Below are 14,017 nucleotides of genomic sequence, written 5' to 3'. Positions count from 1 at the left end.
TTCGTTACTGATGCCTTTGACATTTGCAAACTGTAGCCCAGTTGGAGGCTATGTTTGTCTCAGTATTTATTCTATTAAATACTGGTTAAAGCTCATTTTATTTTCCTGAGGTGTGGACTGGATCTCTGAACTTTGGCACAGCCATTGGGGTAAGTGATGCATCCTGAGTGCTGATCTCTTAGACGGTGAACACCTGTGTATCATGGCTAGCTGATACATGTGCTCTGCCTGTTACAATGGGAATGGCCATTCCCTAGAAGTTCCCGTGTCTACTGCTGTTTGAAACTTAATGGAATGGCACGCTCTAGATCTTGCGTACTGTGTTAACAGCTTCCCAACTGAGCTCACCATCTGATGGTTTGTCCAAGCGCTACACTGACACCATGACCCTCTGGGTTGACCATGCCTCAGCTGCTGCCCCATCTTGGATGACTGTGATGCCCCATCTGTAATGACTGTGATCCTACTGTAAGGAAATAGCAGTCCTTCTCCTCAGTTTCATGGGTAATGGTGCTGTGATGGTAGGCAGTTCCCCTCAATTATGACTCAAGGCACTGTAGACTGTCTGTGTATAACTCTCAGTGAGGTGTGCACACTTCTTTCCTTGTGGTAGATAAGATGCTTCCTTGGGACGTTTTTTCTTGACCATTATAGTAAAAATACCCATCGTCCCTTCCGCTGATGGTTTAGACCTTTTTCTCCCTCTCATGTAGACACCTCTGTGGCTTTTCTATTTAAGCCTAATCTGAATGGTCTCTGATGGGATGTTGATCCTATCTTAGCCATGGTTTCCTGGGTAGTTGTATGTAAAGTGGATATTTATGTGTTTTTAAAACTAAACACACAGGTTTAGGATACATGCATATGTGCACAGACACACAGGTACAGGATACATGTGTAATCAATTTATTTAATCATTCAGAAATCCTGTAACACCAAACAGGACCTGAATGGTGATGGACAGAGAAGTTCTGTAACACCAAACAGGACCTGAATGGTGATGGACAGAGACGAGATGGGAAAGGCGAACATGTTTATGAATAGAGAAAATGATGTGAGGCAGAAAGAAGGAACATACTCTTCATGCTGTTGATCCTGATTCCATGGGGAAGACCTTGTTCCTGGTTCTCAGTGATGCAGCTACAGGTGCATAAAACAGGAGAGGAGGTTGAGTTGAGTGGACTGTATGAGCCTCAGGAAGTACAACATCAAGGGTTCGGAGGACGTTTAGTTGACCCAGTGCACCAATCCCAAGGGAACATCATAGTCTCCATCCCTACGATATGGAGGGGACCCCCTGGAATTTTTTCAGGGATGTGTGTATGAAGGGACCTTTCCTAATCAGGATCCCTTCCAACACTTTCATGATTTCAGAATGAATGTTCATGGGGATGGCGCATCAAACATGATTTTACAGGATCTTTGATGGAGTTACACTCTGGTCTTCTGATTGCAAAAGGTCTCTGGCCTCAGGACATTAGATTCAGCATGAAAGCTAATATTTCTGTTTGACCTTTCTTTCGCCCCTTTCTTCCCAACAACAGTGACAAATGGCATGTGTTAGCCTAGAGTACAATCGTAATTTGAAGCTCGTATTACTTTAAAGGTTTAACAATCACACTTTAAGGAAATCACGTTCTGCCGGAAAATACACGTTGAGCGGTTGTGTCATTGGCGTGGTAGGAGGGCCTCTGAGGTGGCTGTTGCAATTATGCAAAATTAAACACGGGATGAGCGGGAATAGTGCACATGGAGTGGTGACGCATTCGGACAACCCTCAAGTCAGAACTGACTGGAAAACTCATCATTTTTCCTGTCATCCCCACCAGCGTCTGGCTTTCCTGCTCCTCTCTGAATGGCTGTCACTGGCATGATTCTTGTGAAATAATGCTTTATCCCCAAACTGCTTTTTAGCATTAAATTCACCTCAACTGGTTTGCAGTCTTGGGGTAGAAAAAGTAACCTCATGTAACATAAAAAAGCTCTCTAGTGACATAATTACCGAATTGACATAGTGGCACTGATAACACGTCATTCTTCCTTACAGTGTTCAGGACGGGTTGGTGCCCCTCTCATTTCTAGGACACTTTCCTGGGGAAAGACAAATACGAAAGGTGAATAAAGGAGCAACCCATCATGGCCATTTCCCAATATGTGTAAGGATTTCTTCTTTTAAGTAATGGGTTTTATGAAAGATAATTCATGGAAGAGAAAATGTAAAATGAATCAGTTTTGTTTTCCAGATAGCATATTTACAGATCAGGTGAGAGATATGCTCAGGAAAAAAAAAAAAAATATATATATATATATATAGTCACATTACCAGTTTTGCTCATATCTATAAGATTTTCTTCGGGAATATTGTTTTCTCTCATCAACTCCCTGAAGTTTGCAAAGTCGTTGTCATCAGGATGAAGTCTTCTGCCTGAAAATCACCGTGCATAAAGCAGAAATTGCCCATTAGAACCCCTAAGAATTTCTGAATGCAGAATGAGGAGAATGAATGGGGAAATCAAGTCTTTTAACTCAGTCTCCAACAGTTGCCACTGACTTTGTCTCAGTGTCAGCTGCCTGACCTAAGTGGGTAGGAGCCGTTCACTGCTTTTCCCCTGTGTATCCCATGCACTGCCCAACATCAGCAGCGGGACTCCAGGAAAACAGCCGGAAATCCATGAATTGGGGGCCTAATCCATCAAGAATATCCAGCCTACCTCATCTCTGCCTACACCTCAGACTCTGGCTCTGACATGCACCCCAGGTTCTGGGCCCAAAGAAAAAGCAAGCACGGTTCTCACCTTCCCAACCATAGCCCTGTCACACAGTAATGCGAGACAGCTTGCTTTTTTTATGAAAACCAGAGTTTGCAAATGCCTTCTTCCAAGTTGAAACCTAGTATCTCAGAGCTGAAGCACCCCTCTCAAGCCCCTGTGGGTGGAAATCGTTGATGTTCACAATAGTGCATTGAAAGGATTAAACAGGATGAAGGTTTTTTGTGGTTTTTAAGTTTCTGCTCTGAGGCTGAAGAGTCTATTTGAAAAATTGTCATAAAATGAAGGAATTGGGGTCAACCCGAAGATAGCCGTGGCTTGAAATGAGTTGACTTGTTAGCAAATAATTTCTAATCAAACTGGTTTTTTTTTTTGCACAAATGGGAATTATTCTTAAATGTCTTATGATCTGGTACCTCCAACCTGTACTGATATTCTCACTGAGAATGCTGACGGTGGAAATATTACATGGCCATGACCATCGTCAGGATGATATACATACCAAGCAATCCAAGCATTTCTGTGGTGTTTCCTTCGCCGTCCACGTTGACATTATGTACTATGATAGAATGTGAGGTGTAATGAAGAATCTTGACATTATTTTGACCCGCATCTATGAGACACAAAATATATATGTAAAATGTATATAAACTGTAGCCTTGCCTTAGTGAATGTAGTGGAGATTGGCTCTACCATGGCCTAATTAGCACATTGGTAACAACATTCTCATATTGGTCCCTCTGACGATGCAGCGAATGTTAGCATTGCTTATGACATGGAGGCAAGGCCTATAAGGAACTTTTCCTTATTGCCCCATTCTTCCGATATTAAACATTTCACCCCTTCCAGTCTTACTAAAGTGTTTTCTGAAACGTGTTCCAGTGGAGCCAATGTTTTTTGAACAACACGACTTGTTGTTATATGGCATATTATCAATACAAGTTTAAAATCTCTTCCTATTTGCCTTATCCCGGCAATGGAGATGATTTCTCTTTAAGACCAAAATTCAGTTGCCCTTCAAAACCCTGCATAACTGTGTGCTGAGTGCGTATCCTACATTGGGCAATCTTCTGAGTCATTAGCGTCCACCCCTTTAATCTAGGTGTATTACCCAACAAACTTCTGGCTGCCATGAACATGTGCATTTTTATTAATATGGTTTTACTTGTGAGGATACACACGTTCAGATCCCGCCTGCAGGGGCACCTTCCACTCTGGCTCTGCCCATCCACCCTGGCACGTGTACAAGAAATGAAGAAGCACTGACCAACTTAGTGTCATCACCAAACCTTCTAACATCCGTTCTCTCTTCTGCCCTCAACGTGCACAATGCCTTATTTGAACCACTCATCAGGATTTTATTTGAAACTATGCCACTTTGTGTTTCCCATTCAAATAGCCTTAGTCAGCCCCAGCCAGAGACCAAGTGGCAGTTGACACAACTTCAGAGTCAGAGTGGCATGGACCTAAATCTTGCACAGGCCTGCTCTTAAGTCCATGAGTCTTGGGTTACGTTGGAACAATTTAAATAACAGTTTATACATCTCTTCAGATTCTTAGTAACCAAATGTTTTAATGATAATGTTATAAAGAAGGGTTTTGTAGGGATGCTTGGATTGCTCAGTCAGTTGAGCATCTAACTTCCGCTCAGGTCATGATCTCACGGCTCATGAGTACAAGCCCCCCGTCAGGCTCTGTGTTGACAGCTCAGAGCCTGCAGCCTGCTTCGAATTTTGTGTCTCCCTCTCTCTGTGTCCCTCCCCTGCTCGTGCTCGCTGTCTCTCTCTCTCTCTCTCTCAAAGATAAGTAAACATTACAAAGTTTTTTTAAATGAAGGGCTTTGCAGAAAATCTCACTAAATAGGTTTATAGAGGTAGTGCAGGTTATGGAAGCAATGAAGTTAAATCTGTCTTCTGAGCCTCCGGGGTGGTTTCAAGGCTACTGCTGGTATTCTGCTTATCATTGTGACACCTCACTTTCTCCAGAACAGAGCTGGATAGGTCACAATTCCTAGTTCCCAAAGAGCTGTTACAGTAAGTGCAGCTCATTCTCCCTTCTCAAGTTGTCCAAATCTAAGTTAGAAGGGGTTACCAAAAGGGAGAAAATTCAAGAAAAGATGATAGAGGACGTTGATGGCTCAGGCAAAGGAAAAAATAATGTAAAGCTAAGAAGAGTGAAAACATAACTTAAAAAATCTACTGGGAACATAAGTTACTGAGGAATATGCATAGGGTCGAATGCCAGGCATATAATTCACTTTGTTTGCATATATATTTTACTTTTTGCAAAGCCGTTGTGCTGTTTCTTATCTTAGATGAGGGGTGTAACCACAGACTTACACATCACAATTTTAATCAGATATTTAGACATTAGGCCATTTAAAATTTGGAGTGTTGTTTAGGGTAATTAGGAAGAGTTTAGAATCTAAGTGTTAGCCGACATCCCCATTGCTTTTAACAGAAGGTGAGGTTACGAACAAATGTGCCTGGTGATTAAAATCACTCCGATTTCCTTGGATTGTAGGTTAATCTCCCAAGAATGGAATGCAGTAAGATGTTTTAAGATGATGTTTAAAAAAGTATTCTCTTAAAGCAAAATGAGATTGATATGTAAACCGATGTAAAGCAAAATGAGATTGATATGTAAACCGAGACCTATTATATTTAGTTCCTAAGGCCATTTAAATTATCTTGAAACATTCCCATATACTCAAGAACTTTATGAAATAAACATCCTGAGCACTTATCAATGATTTAACAATACTCAAAATTGGAAGGGGCCACCAATGTCCTATGACTTAACTGTGCACGACAAGATAAAGCGCTTGGATAGATAATTTAGGGGAGTGTGCCTGGTCACATTTCTAATGATTAGTTGAACTAGAATTCAGGCAGACAAGAGTTCCAGAAAGAAGTGGAGACTAAGATTTTGACCTTAATATCTCAGTAAAATACTTGTACTTACAACCAACATTGATAAACTTGTCACGCCCAATGGTTCCCACGGCAGACTTTTCTGTGCACAGTCCGTTCGTCCTTAAAAACAAAATGTCTTCGAGTGAGTCGATGAAAACAAACTTTGAACCACAATTAACATTCTCTTTGTCTCAATCGCACAAGAATCTGAATGAGGCATCATTTCAGTGCCTGTAAACAACGTGCCATTTGAAAGAGAAGAAATAGGTTTTCCACCATCAAAGGTCACCTGCCAAAAATGACTTTGTCCACACGTGGAATCAGGTAGTTCTAAAGAGTGACTATAAAACAAGTCATATTTAAAGGCAATTAAACATGAAGAAATCTGAACTGTTAGAAAAGAAGGCAAACAGAACATTCCCTTGCCTTAAAGATTTTCTGGAAAAAGAGAAAAAGAGCCATCAAGACGGTCCTTGGTGGTTCTCACAACGCGGGCAAAGATTTCTTACATAATATAATAGACAAAAGTACCCCCCAGAAAAGGGGGAAAAAATGATGGGCTTAATTTAATTAGAACCATAAACTTGTATAAAAACACTACTCAGAAAATTAGACATCAAGTCACACATGTGTGCCCACGCAGAAACATACATACATACACACACGAGCAAATGCATAAATACACATGATGCGTGTATGTGCTGGATGGAAACTACATGTGTATTACAAACAATTATATACGTGTCACATATATAACAAGAGAGTTTGTGTATTCCTGTGTGTGTATATGATAAAAAATGCGTATTTGGAAAAACAGGAGGAATGAATACGGCAGAAATCGTAAAAGAGGAAGTAAACCAACTAAAATGGGGCAAATGGTTGAACAGACCCGTCACGCAAGAGTGACAGTGTAGGAAACCGTGCTCAGGTCGATGACTCATCAGAGACATGCAGGTTAAAACCACAGTGGGCTGGTGCCTCGCATTCACGGGACTGCCTAAAATCAAAAGATGTCAATACCGAGGTTTAGGAAGAATGTGCTGCCGCTAAATATCTGATACGTTACTGGCAAGAATGCAAAAGGCACCGTCACTTAGAAAACAGCTTGACCCTTTCTGTGGTTAAATATGCTCGTGTGCCATGATGCAGCAGTTGTGGGCTACCGGAGAGGAGTTGCAAATAAATATGTGTCGGCACAGACATTAGTGCAGAGCAGTTCGTATCCAAGGTGTTCAAGACAACCACAAAGTGGAAACGTTACCCAGGAAGTGGGAAACGTACATATTGGTACATACACGAGGAACTTTGATTGGCAGTGACGCGAGTGACTGTTTGCATACTGAGACACGTGGATATACGTTCCAAACCTTATGCAGAGTGAAGACAGCAGAATGAGATGCATCGTGTTTAATTGCAGCGTGTGAAGTTTAATGCGTGTGAAGTTCTAGAAGAGGGAAGGAAAACACGGCATGTCAGGTGTTGCCTATAGATAACTGGGGTGATGGAAATGTATGCATCTTTGGGTGCAGTAGATGTACACATAGGTCCAAGTTCACTGAACTATGCCTTCACATGGATACCTACCACTACACGTCCCTTGCGTTTCAGTGAACCTGATTGCAGGGTGGGCGTCCAAAGGGAAAGTCTACTAAACACAGACGGACACAGAAATTTGAAAAATGAGAGAAAAAGACCCTAGGGTACTCTTTAAAAAGTTAATGAAAACTGACAGGTATAACTCTTGGAATCGGATGTGTGTGTAATTTGATAATACGTGTATAATCAATTATATATTATATAGAACATATAACCAACTATATATTTTATATACAACAATTATATAATTATATAACATTGCATATCTATTACATATGTGTATGTATATAATTACCTAATTATATAACGTTACATGTATGCAATGTTATATAATTATTGTATATAACATATAACCAAATATATATTTTATATACAGTTATATAATCAAATATATAATTATATAACATTACATATCTATTACATATATGTATATGTAATTACATAATTATATGACATTACATGTATATTACATATAATGTCTGTATATATGCAGTGTTATATAATTATTGTATATAACATATAACCAACTATATTTTTATATACAATTATATAATTAATTATATCATTGTATTACATTACATATCTATTACATATATGTATCTATATAATCATACAATTCTATAACGTTACATGTATATTACATATAATGTATGTATATATGCAGTGTTATATGATTATTGTATCTAACATATAACCAGTTACATATTTTATATATGATCAATTATATAATTAATTATATAATTGTATTACATTACATATCTATTATATCTATGTACATAATTGCATAATTATATAACATCACATGTATATTACATATAATATGTATATATGCAATGTTATACAATTATTGTATATAATATACTGCAGTTTTATCCATTACTGACTTCGTAGAGCCTTCGAGTGTTATTTATGGAATGCTCACTGTATTGCAGGCATATACATATATTTTTATTATTATATATTATTCCATATTATAGTTGTATAAGATTTCATATTATATACATAACATGTTATATAATTTAATACACAATTATATTTATATATTTATAAACCACTCTCTCCAAACATAACCCTTTCTTTTCCTTCATGTCAGTCCCTTTTTATTTCTCATTCTTCAAAGTATGTGCCTGTGTTTATGTGTGTGTGAGCAGTGGAGACTGAAAGATTCCTGCATTCTACCTATAGCTTTAGAAATTAGGTCTCAGAAACAGACTTCATTCGGTTTCTTATAATCCCCTGTCACCACCCCTTGCAAGTTTTCTCATTTCTTTATACTGAGAACTTTTTGAACTATCATAAGCTATCATCAGTTCCCCCGAGCAGCTCCATCTGAACTCAGAAAGATAGAAATTAGCATTATACTTCCCACCTGCAATGTAAATAGATGTTTGAATCTTACAGGCCAGGATCTGTTTGCATGATTTGATGCTTTCAGATGCCCTATATTCCTTTGATTCCAGTGATACCTCCTGCTTCATTTCGTTATCCTAGGAGTCATCTACTGGAAGTCAAATGTTGGTATGGAAATCATTGTTATTTCCAGGTGAATTCATCAGCATGTGTGATTGCTGGTGTTTTCAATTTAGCAATACAGTTCAGCTATGCGATCATTTGTCATTTTCTGGTGCCCTCTTTCCACCGCATCTTTACTCTTAGTAAAGAATTTCATGCATGATATTATTACTTTATAGATCTGTATCTGGCTCTGGTTTGAACAATGGAAGTAAAAAAGTGTCTTCATCATCTGTTACTCTTGAGTTCTTAATAAAATGCCTGCAGGAAAGTGAGGATTTTGTAAATAATACTTGAAGCAGCAAAGGCTTTGGTGAATTTAATAATGATTAAACATTGCTACTTGGGAGTTCTTCAGGGTAGAGAATGATTGAGGCCAGTGTCGGGAACCCTATGGTCACAGGAGGTCCCTGAGAATCATCTCATTAAAGCAAGAAGGGTGTACTGAATTTCTTAAGAACTCAGAGCCTCACTTTCCAACATCACCGGGGTATTTCACTGCAAACATGCAACTCAGATGCCCTCTCAGGGTCATCAGATCAGGCCTTTTCATTCTGTGCTATTCTTACATGACAGAAAACTTGACGATGACTCTGCCATTTGGTATGTCCACCTCAGCTTTGCGCATATAACCGTGGAATGGGCCGTTGCTTATCTTGTCAAAGTTGGTGGCTGCGACCAAAAGCGTGTTCCATTCTCCTGAAAGCTAAAAGCAAAGTTTCCATCAGAAACGTTGGTCCAGTTCTTTTGATGGCCTCCGACATCATCCAGCATGGGTTTCCCTCCTCTTTTACATCAGCAGTGAGCTATCTAACTTTAAGGAACAAAAGCACGATTTATAAAATACTGAGAAACCCAAGTCTGCAGCAGAACTAAAAACTCACATAGTGCTGAAATAGCACACTCGTTCTTATCAAATGCAGGAGCCCAAACCCAACAGCTCTTTGGCTGATGCACCTTCTGCTTTATAAGTATGGGGGAAGCAGCCAGTTAATAGACCAGAGCAGACATGTACAAAAGAAATGTGTAAGGAGGTGGTGAACAGAGGGATTCCGAGTTTCCAGGTGCATGGCTAGGCTTAGACGCACATAAATTTGGATATACATAGAAAATCCCCCAAAAGACACACACACACACACACACACACACACACACACACACACACACAGAGGCACACATATGAAGACGTCCATGTCAGGTCAGCCTTTTTCTGGTACCTTTGCAAGGTTGTTCCATAAAGGTGGGCGGCCGTCCGGTAAAGGTAGGTGCCCGTCCGGTAAAGGTAGGTGGCCGTCACAAACCAGAACGACTCCAAGAAGTAAGAGTAGAATCTTCATCTTTCTAACACCTCTTGGTTTCTCCTCTGGAGAAAGGTCAGAAGCAATTACCTGCTGGTGAGAATGTTGACCTCTTTATATAGTAAACATCTGTGAACGTGGCAATGTTTATCTTCTTGTCATTTTTCACAAGAGACCATTGTGCAACGCTGAAAATAAACATCCTGCTGGCAGCAATGTATCCCAAAGATCTTTCAGACCTGGGTCATAAACCCCTCCAAAGGACGTTCCATAAACCCCTTCCATAAACCCCTCCAAAGGACATTCAGATGGTAGGCCTGCCTACAGGGTCGTTTGGATCAAGCCTGCATATCTGATGTCACACTGAGACTCATTCACTCATTCTTGGAGAGGGGAGTACGGGGAACAAACCTGTCCTTCCCTTTCTCTCAGATGAGTTTCAAGGAAATCACCTTCTTTCCCCAGCAAACTGCACCCTTTTCCTTGTTGAAAGACAGAAAGATTTATGTGTGGGCAATGAGTTATGCCCACTCATAAATATAAATGCCAAGGTACAGACCAAATGTGTGGAAACATTAGGTCTTCCTTTATTTCCCAGACTCTGAAGTGGGTGAACGAGCTGGACGGTACACTACTTTGGAGGTTTTTTGGGGACAAAGGTTTAGAGTGTCCTGAGTGACTCTGACTCTGTGAGTTGATTGTGACATCAGACAATTTTGTGTGATTGAAAGCTCTTAGGGGCGTGTTCCACTTGGAGAAAACAGGTTTTAAGTTGTTATTAAAATCTTAAAAAAAACCCAGTGAATCAGTCGACAAAATAACAGTCTTATAAGAAGCTATTACCATGGCCAATTTCTTCAATATTAAATGAACTTTCCAGTCATCTTTACAGGCTAATAAAATTAAACAGTAACAGAGGTGCCCTGGTAGCTCAGTTGGTTAAGTGTCTGATGCTTGATCGCAGGTCAGGTCTTGATGTCAGGGTTGTGAGTTCAAGCCCCGCGTTGGACTCCACACTGGGTGTGAAGTGTCCTTGCCTAAATAAATAAGCAAACAAACAAAGAAACAAATAAATAAAGCAAGAACAGTCAACCTTACACTCCTTTAGCTCACTTTTTGTCAGTTATGAAATGGAAAGAGTAAATGGTCTATGGGATAATAATAGACCGGAATGTCAAGAATATATGGGTATCTTTTGAAATTTGATAAGAGCAGGGCTAATCTGGTCTAAAACCCAGTCTGTTGCAATAACCCTTCATTAAAAGTGTCCCCCATCGAAACTCATGTGTTGAAATCCAAACCTCCAGAATCTCAAGTGTACTTTCAAAAAAGGGTCACTGAAAACATAGTTAATTAAGAGGAGATCATGAGGGACTAATTCAGTATGGCTGGTATCCTTATCAAAAGGGAAATTTGGGCATACACGGAGAAAACAGGGTTATGCTGCCCCAACCCAGCGACCTTCCACAGGCTAGAGGAAAGGAAGAAAAGAGACCGTCCTCTAGAGGCTGCATGGAGAGCCCAGGCTGCCCACATCCCATCTCAGACTTATGGCCTCTGGATCTGTGAGATAACACATTTGTGTTGTTTTAAGCCACCGCGTTTGTTTTGTTTATTGTTTGTTTGTACAGCAGCCCTGGAAAACTCACGTTTTCCAGGAGTTGGGATTTGATGTTGACTTGACTTAGGCGATTCGGCTCAGTTTGCCGCTGGCTCCTACGGCCTGCGGCTGAGCCACGCGAGTTCACGGGAGACGTTCTTTTCTCCGTGGCTAACAACTCAGTAGGGCAAGAGAGTTCAAGTCTCAAGGAAGCTTCTTGGAAGGTGTCAAGAGCCCATTCCTACAAATGACTGAGGACCTTCAGGGAAATCAAGGAGAAAGAAAACAATGAATTTCCTCTGTTTGCAGTTTCCCTAACATTTTTTATAGGCATTTAAAATGGTGACAGGTTTGGGCACCTGGGTGGCTCAGTCGATTGAGTGTCTGACTTTGGCTCAGGTCATGGTCTCACACGTGGTTCGCGAGTTCGAGCCCCGGGTCGGGCTCTGTGCTGACAGCTCAGAGCCTAGAACCTGCTTCCGATTCTGTGTTTCCTCTCTCTCTGCGCCTCCCCTGCTTGTGCTCGCTCACGCTCTGTCTCTCTCTATCTCTGTCTCAAAAATAAACATTAAAAATATTTTTAAATGGTGACAGGTTAAAATGATTGGCTCACGTTAGTTTTCACAGAAACCATGTGGTCTTCATTATTCTTGGGAGGTCTTTCCTTTCTCCAGAGATGTGGTGTGACTCTGGGCACAGGACCGGTCACAGTCTGTCTGTCTTGATTTCACAAATTCTTTTTTATTTACTTTGAAGGTACTTTCTATTCTCCCACAAAAGGCAACAAAAACAATTGTGATGAAGGACTTCCTCGCCAGATGAGTGTAATTAATTACACATAGCATGGACTCAGAAGTCTATGCTAGAGAGAATCATAACATCAGAGTAATTCTCATTTGGGCTTTGACCTTCCCTCACCTTTTGATGAAAGTCTCTCAAGACTCCTGCTTCTTCAACTGACCTCTTGCTTCCTTTATTTTAAAAGAGGCCATTTTGGGTTCTTGAAGCAGATTCTTTCATTTCTTTTTTCCTGTGCTTTTGGAGCCATTATTGCATTTCTCTGTTTTGTATTCCCTCTGTAGATCACCCCATATTGTTGCCTCTTGCATGAAAAATGAAATGAAATCTTTTCCGTATCTGACAGTGTTCCTTCCCACATTGTTCATTTTCAGCATTAGGAGATGGATAATACTCTCTCATCAGTCAACACGGGGATTGAGTTTAATATTTAATTAACACTGTCCTCCCTGGTTCCCTTTAATTACACCTCACTTGCCCTCCACATGCCGTTTGGGTCCTAATTACATCCATTACCTGGGTATATTCACTCAGTGCACACTGAACTATAGGAGATATGATATGTTGGAGGCTCAGTTATTAATTTGTGAAGAATTCTATGGAGATCTCCCTTCCTTTTTTTTCTCATATAGACCCAGATTTTTTTAGACATCTGAGTCAAGTCTTCAAGTACACAAGTCATTCTCCCCCACACCTTGCCCTCCAGCCATGTTCTTTTCTTTGCTTTCTACTCTTTACATTTCTCTGCATCCAGGACGAGACTCTGGTCTTGCAATTCATTTAAGATTCTTGCCGTTTCTAGAATTATCTCTAGGAAGCCAGGTGTCCTGTCTTTTCCTTTTGCATTTTCTAGTTTACATGTTCATTGTAAAGGATGAAGCAGACGCCTGTCTGCTCTGTCCTGAAGGACCTACAGCATATAACTCTTGCCCAAATCCATTAGGTTGTTTGACTCACGACGTGCCAAGAACAGAAAAAGTAAAGGCCTAAAAGACATTTTGATTTCTCTGTGTATCGTTTCACTTTTCTTTTTCTTTAAGTTTATTTATTTATTTTGAGAGAGAGCATGAGGAGGGAGGCACAGAGAGAGAGAGAGAGAGAGAGAGAGAGAGAGAGAGAGAGAGAGAGAGAATCCCAAGCAGGGCAGAGCCGACGTGGAGCTCTAACTAATGAACCCGTGAGATCATGACCTGTGCTTAAGTCAACAGAGCCACCCAGGCGTCCCTCGCTTTTCATCTAATAGTCTTTATGTTAACTCCTCTTGGATTCCCTACCAACATCCAAGTGTTCAGAGTCAGAAGGATGATAATTATGTTTTTGAGATCTCGACTCAGAGTAGTTAGGTGACAAGTCATCCTAGTTTTCTTCGGAGTTCCTGGTTTCTTGGGATGTAACACTGGGAATCTTACATCGTAGGAAATCCCGTAGTGCTGAGCCAACAGGGGGAACTAGACCCCCTAAGAGTGGTGATTAACCACATGGAATTTCAAGCCTTCTCATGGACATCCTGGTCACTTGATGTGGGACCTG

At 40.4% G+C, this 14,017-nt stretch overlaps 1 protein-coding gene across 1 annotated transcript; it reads right to left on the bottom strand.

Moving 5' to 3' along the window:
• Positions 1–1,048: 1,048 nt before the first annotated feature.
• Positions 1,049–10,182, bottom strand: LOC115507311 (odorant-binding protein-like). Its single transcript, XM_030305604.1, has 7 exons — positions 10,009–10,182; positions 9,361–9,497; positions 5,733–5,803; positions 3,271–3,381; positions 2,324–2,425; positions 2,003–2,091; positions 1,049–1,140 (listed from the first exon to the last, which is right to left on the bottom strand). Exons 1-6 carry the CDS (start codon positions 10,126–10,128, stop codon positions 2,051–2,053), a joined length of 582 nt encoding a protein of 193 aa, XP_030161464.1. The 5' UTR covers positions 10,129–10,182; the 3' UTR covers positions 1,049–1,140; positions 2,003–2,050.
• Between the last annotated feature and the right edge of the window lie 3,835 nt (positions 10,183–14,017).

This window comes from Lynx canadensis, chromosome X (genome assembly GCF_007474595.2).
Source record: "Lynx canadensis isolate LIC74 chromosome X, mLynCan4.pri.v2, whole genome shotgun sequence".
NCBI lineage: Eukaryota > Metazoa > Chordata > Mammalia > Carnivora > Felidae > Lynx > Lynx canadensis.
Note: the sequence above shows the minus strand (reverse complement) of the source record. Positions and strands in the feature narration are given on the sequence as shown.

Excerpts from the sequence above, each read along its gene's own strand:
- LOC115507311 (XM_030305604.1), bottom strand. The coding sequence starts at position 10,128 with ATGAAGATTCTACTCTTACTTCTTGGAGTCGTTCTGGTTTGTGACGGC. Across the intron at positions 9,498-10,008 it reads TATGGAACAACCTTGCAAAG|CTTTCAGGAGAATGGAACAC; the intron begins GTACCAGAAAAA and ends CTTTGCTTTTAG. Across the intron at positions 2,426-3,270 it reads AGAAATGCTTGGATTGCTTG|GCAGAAGACTTCATCCTGAT; the intron begins GTATGTATATCA and ends GGTGATTTTCAG.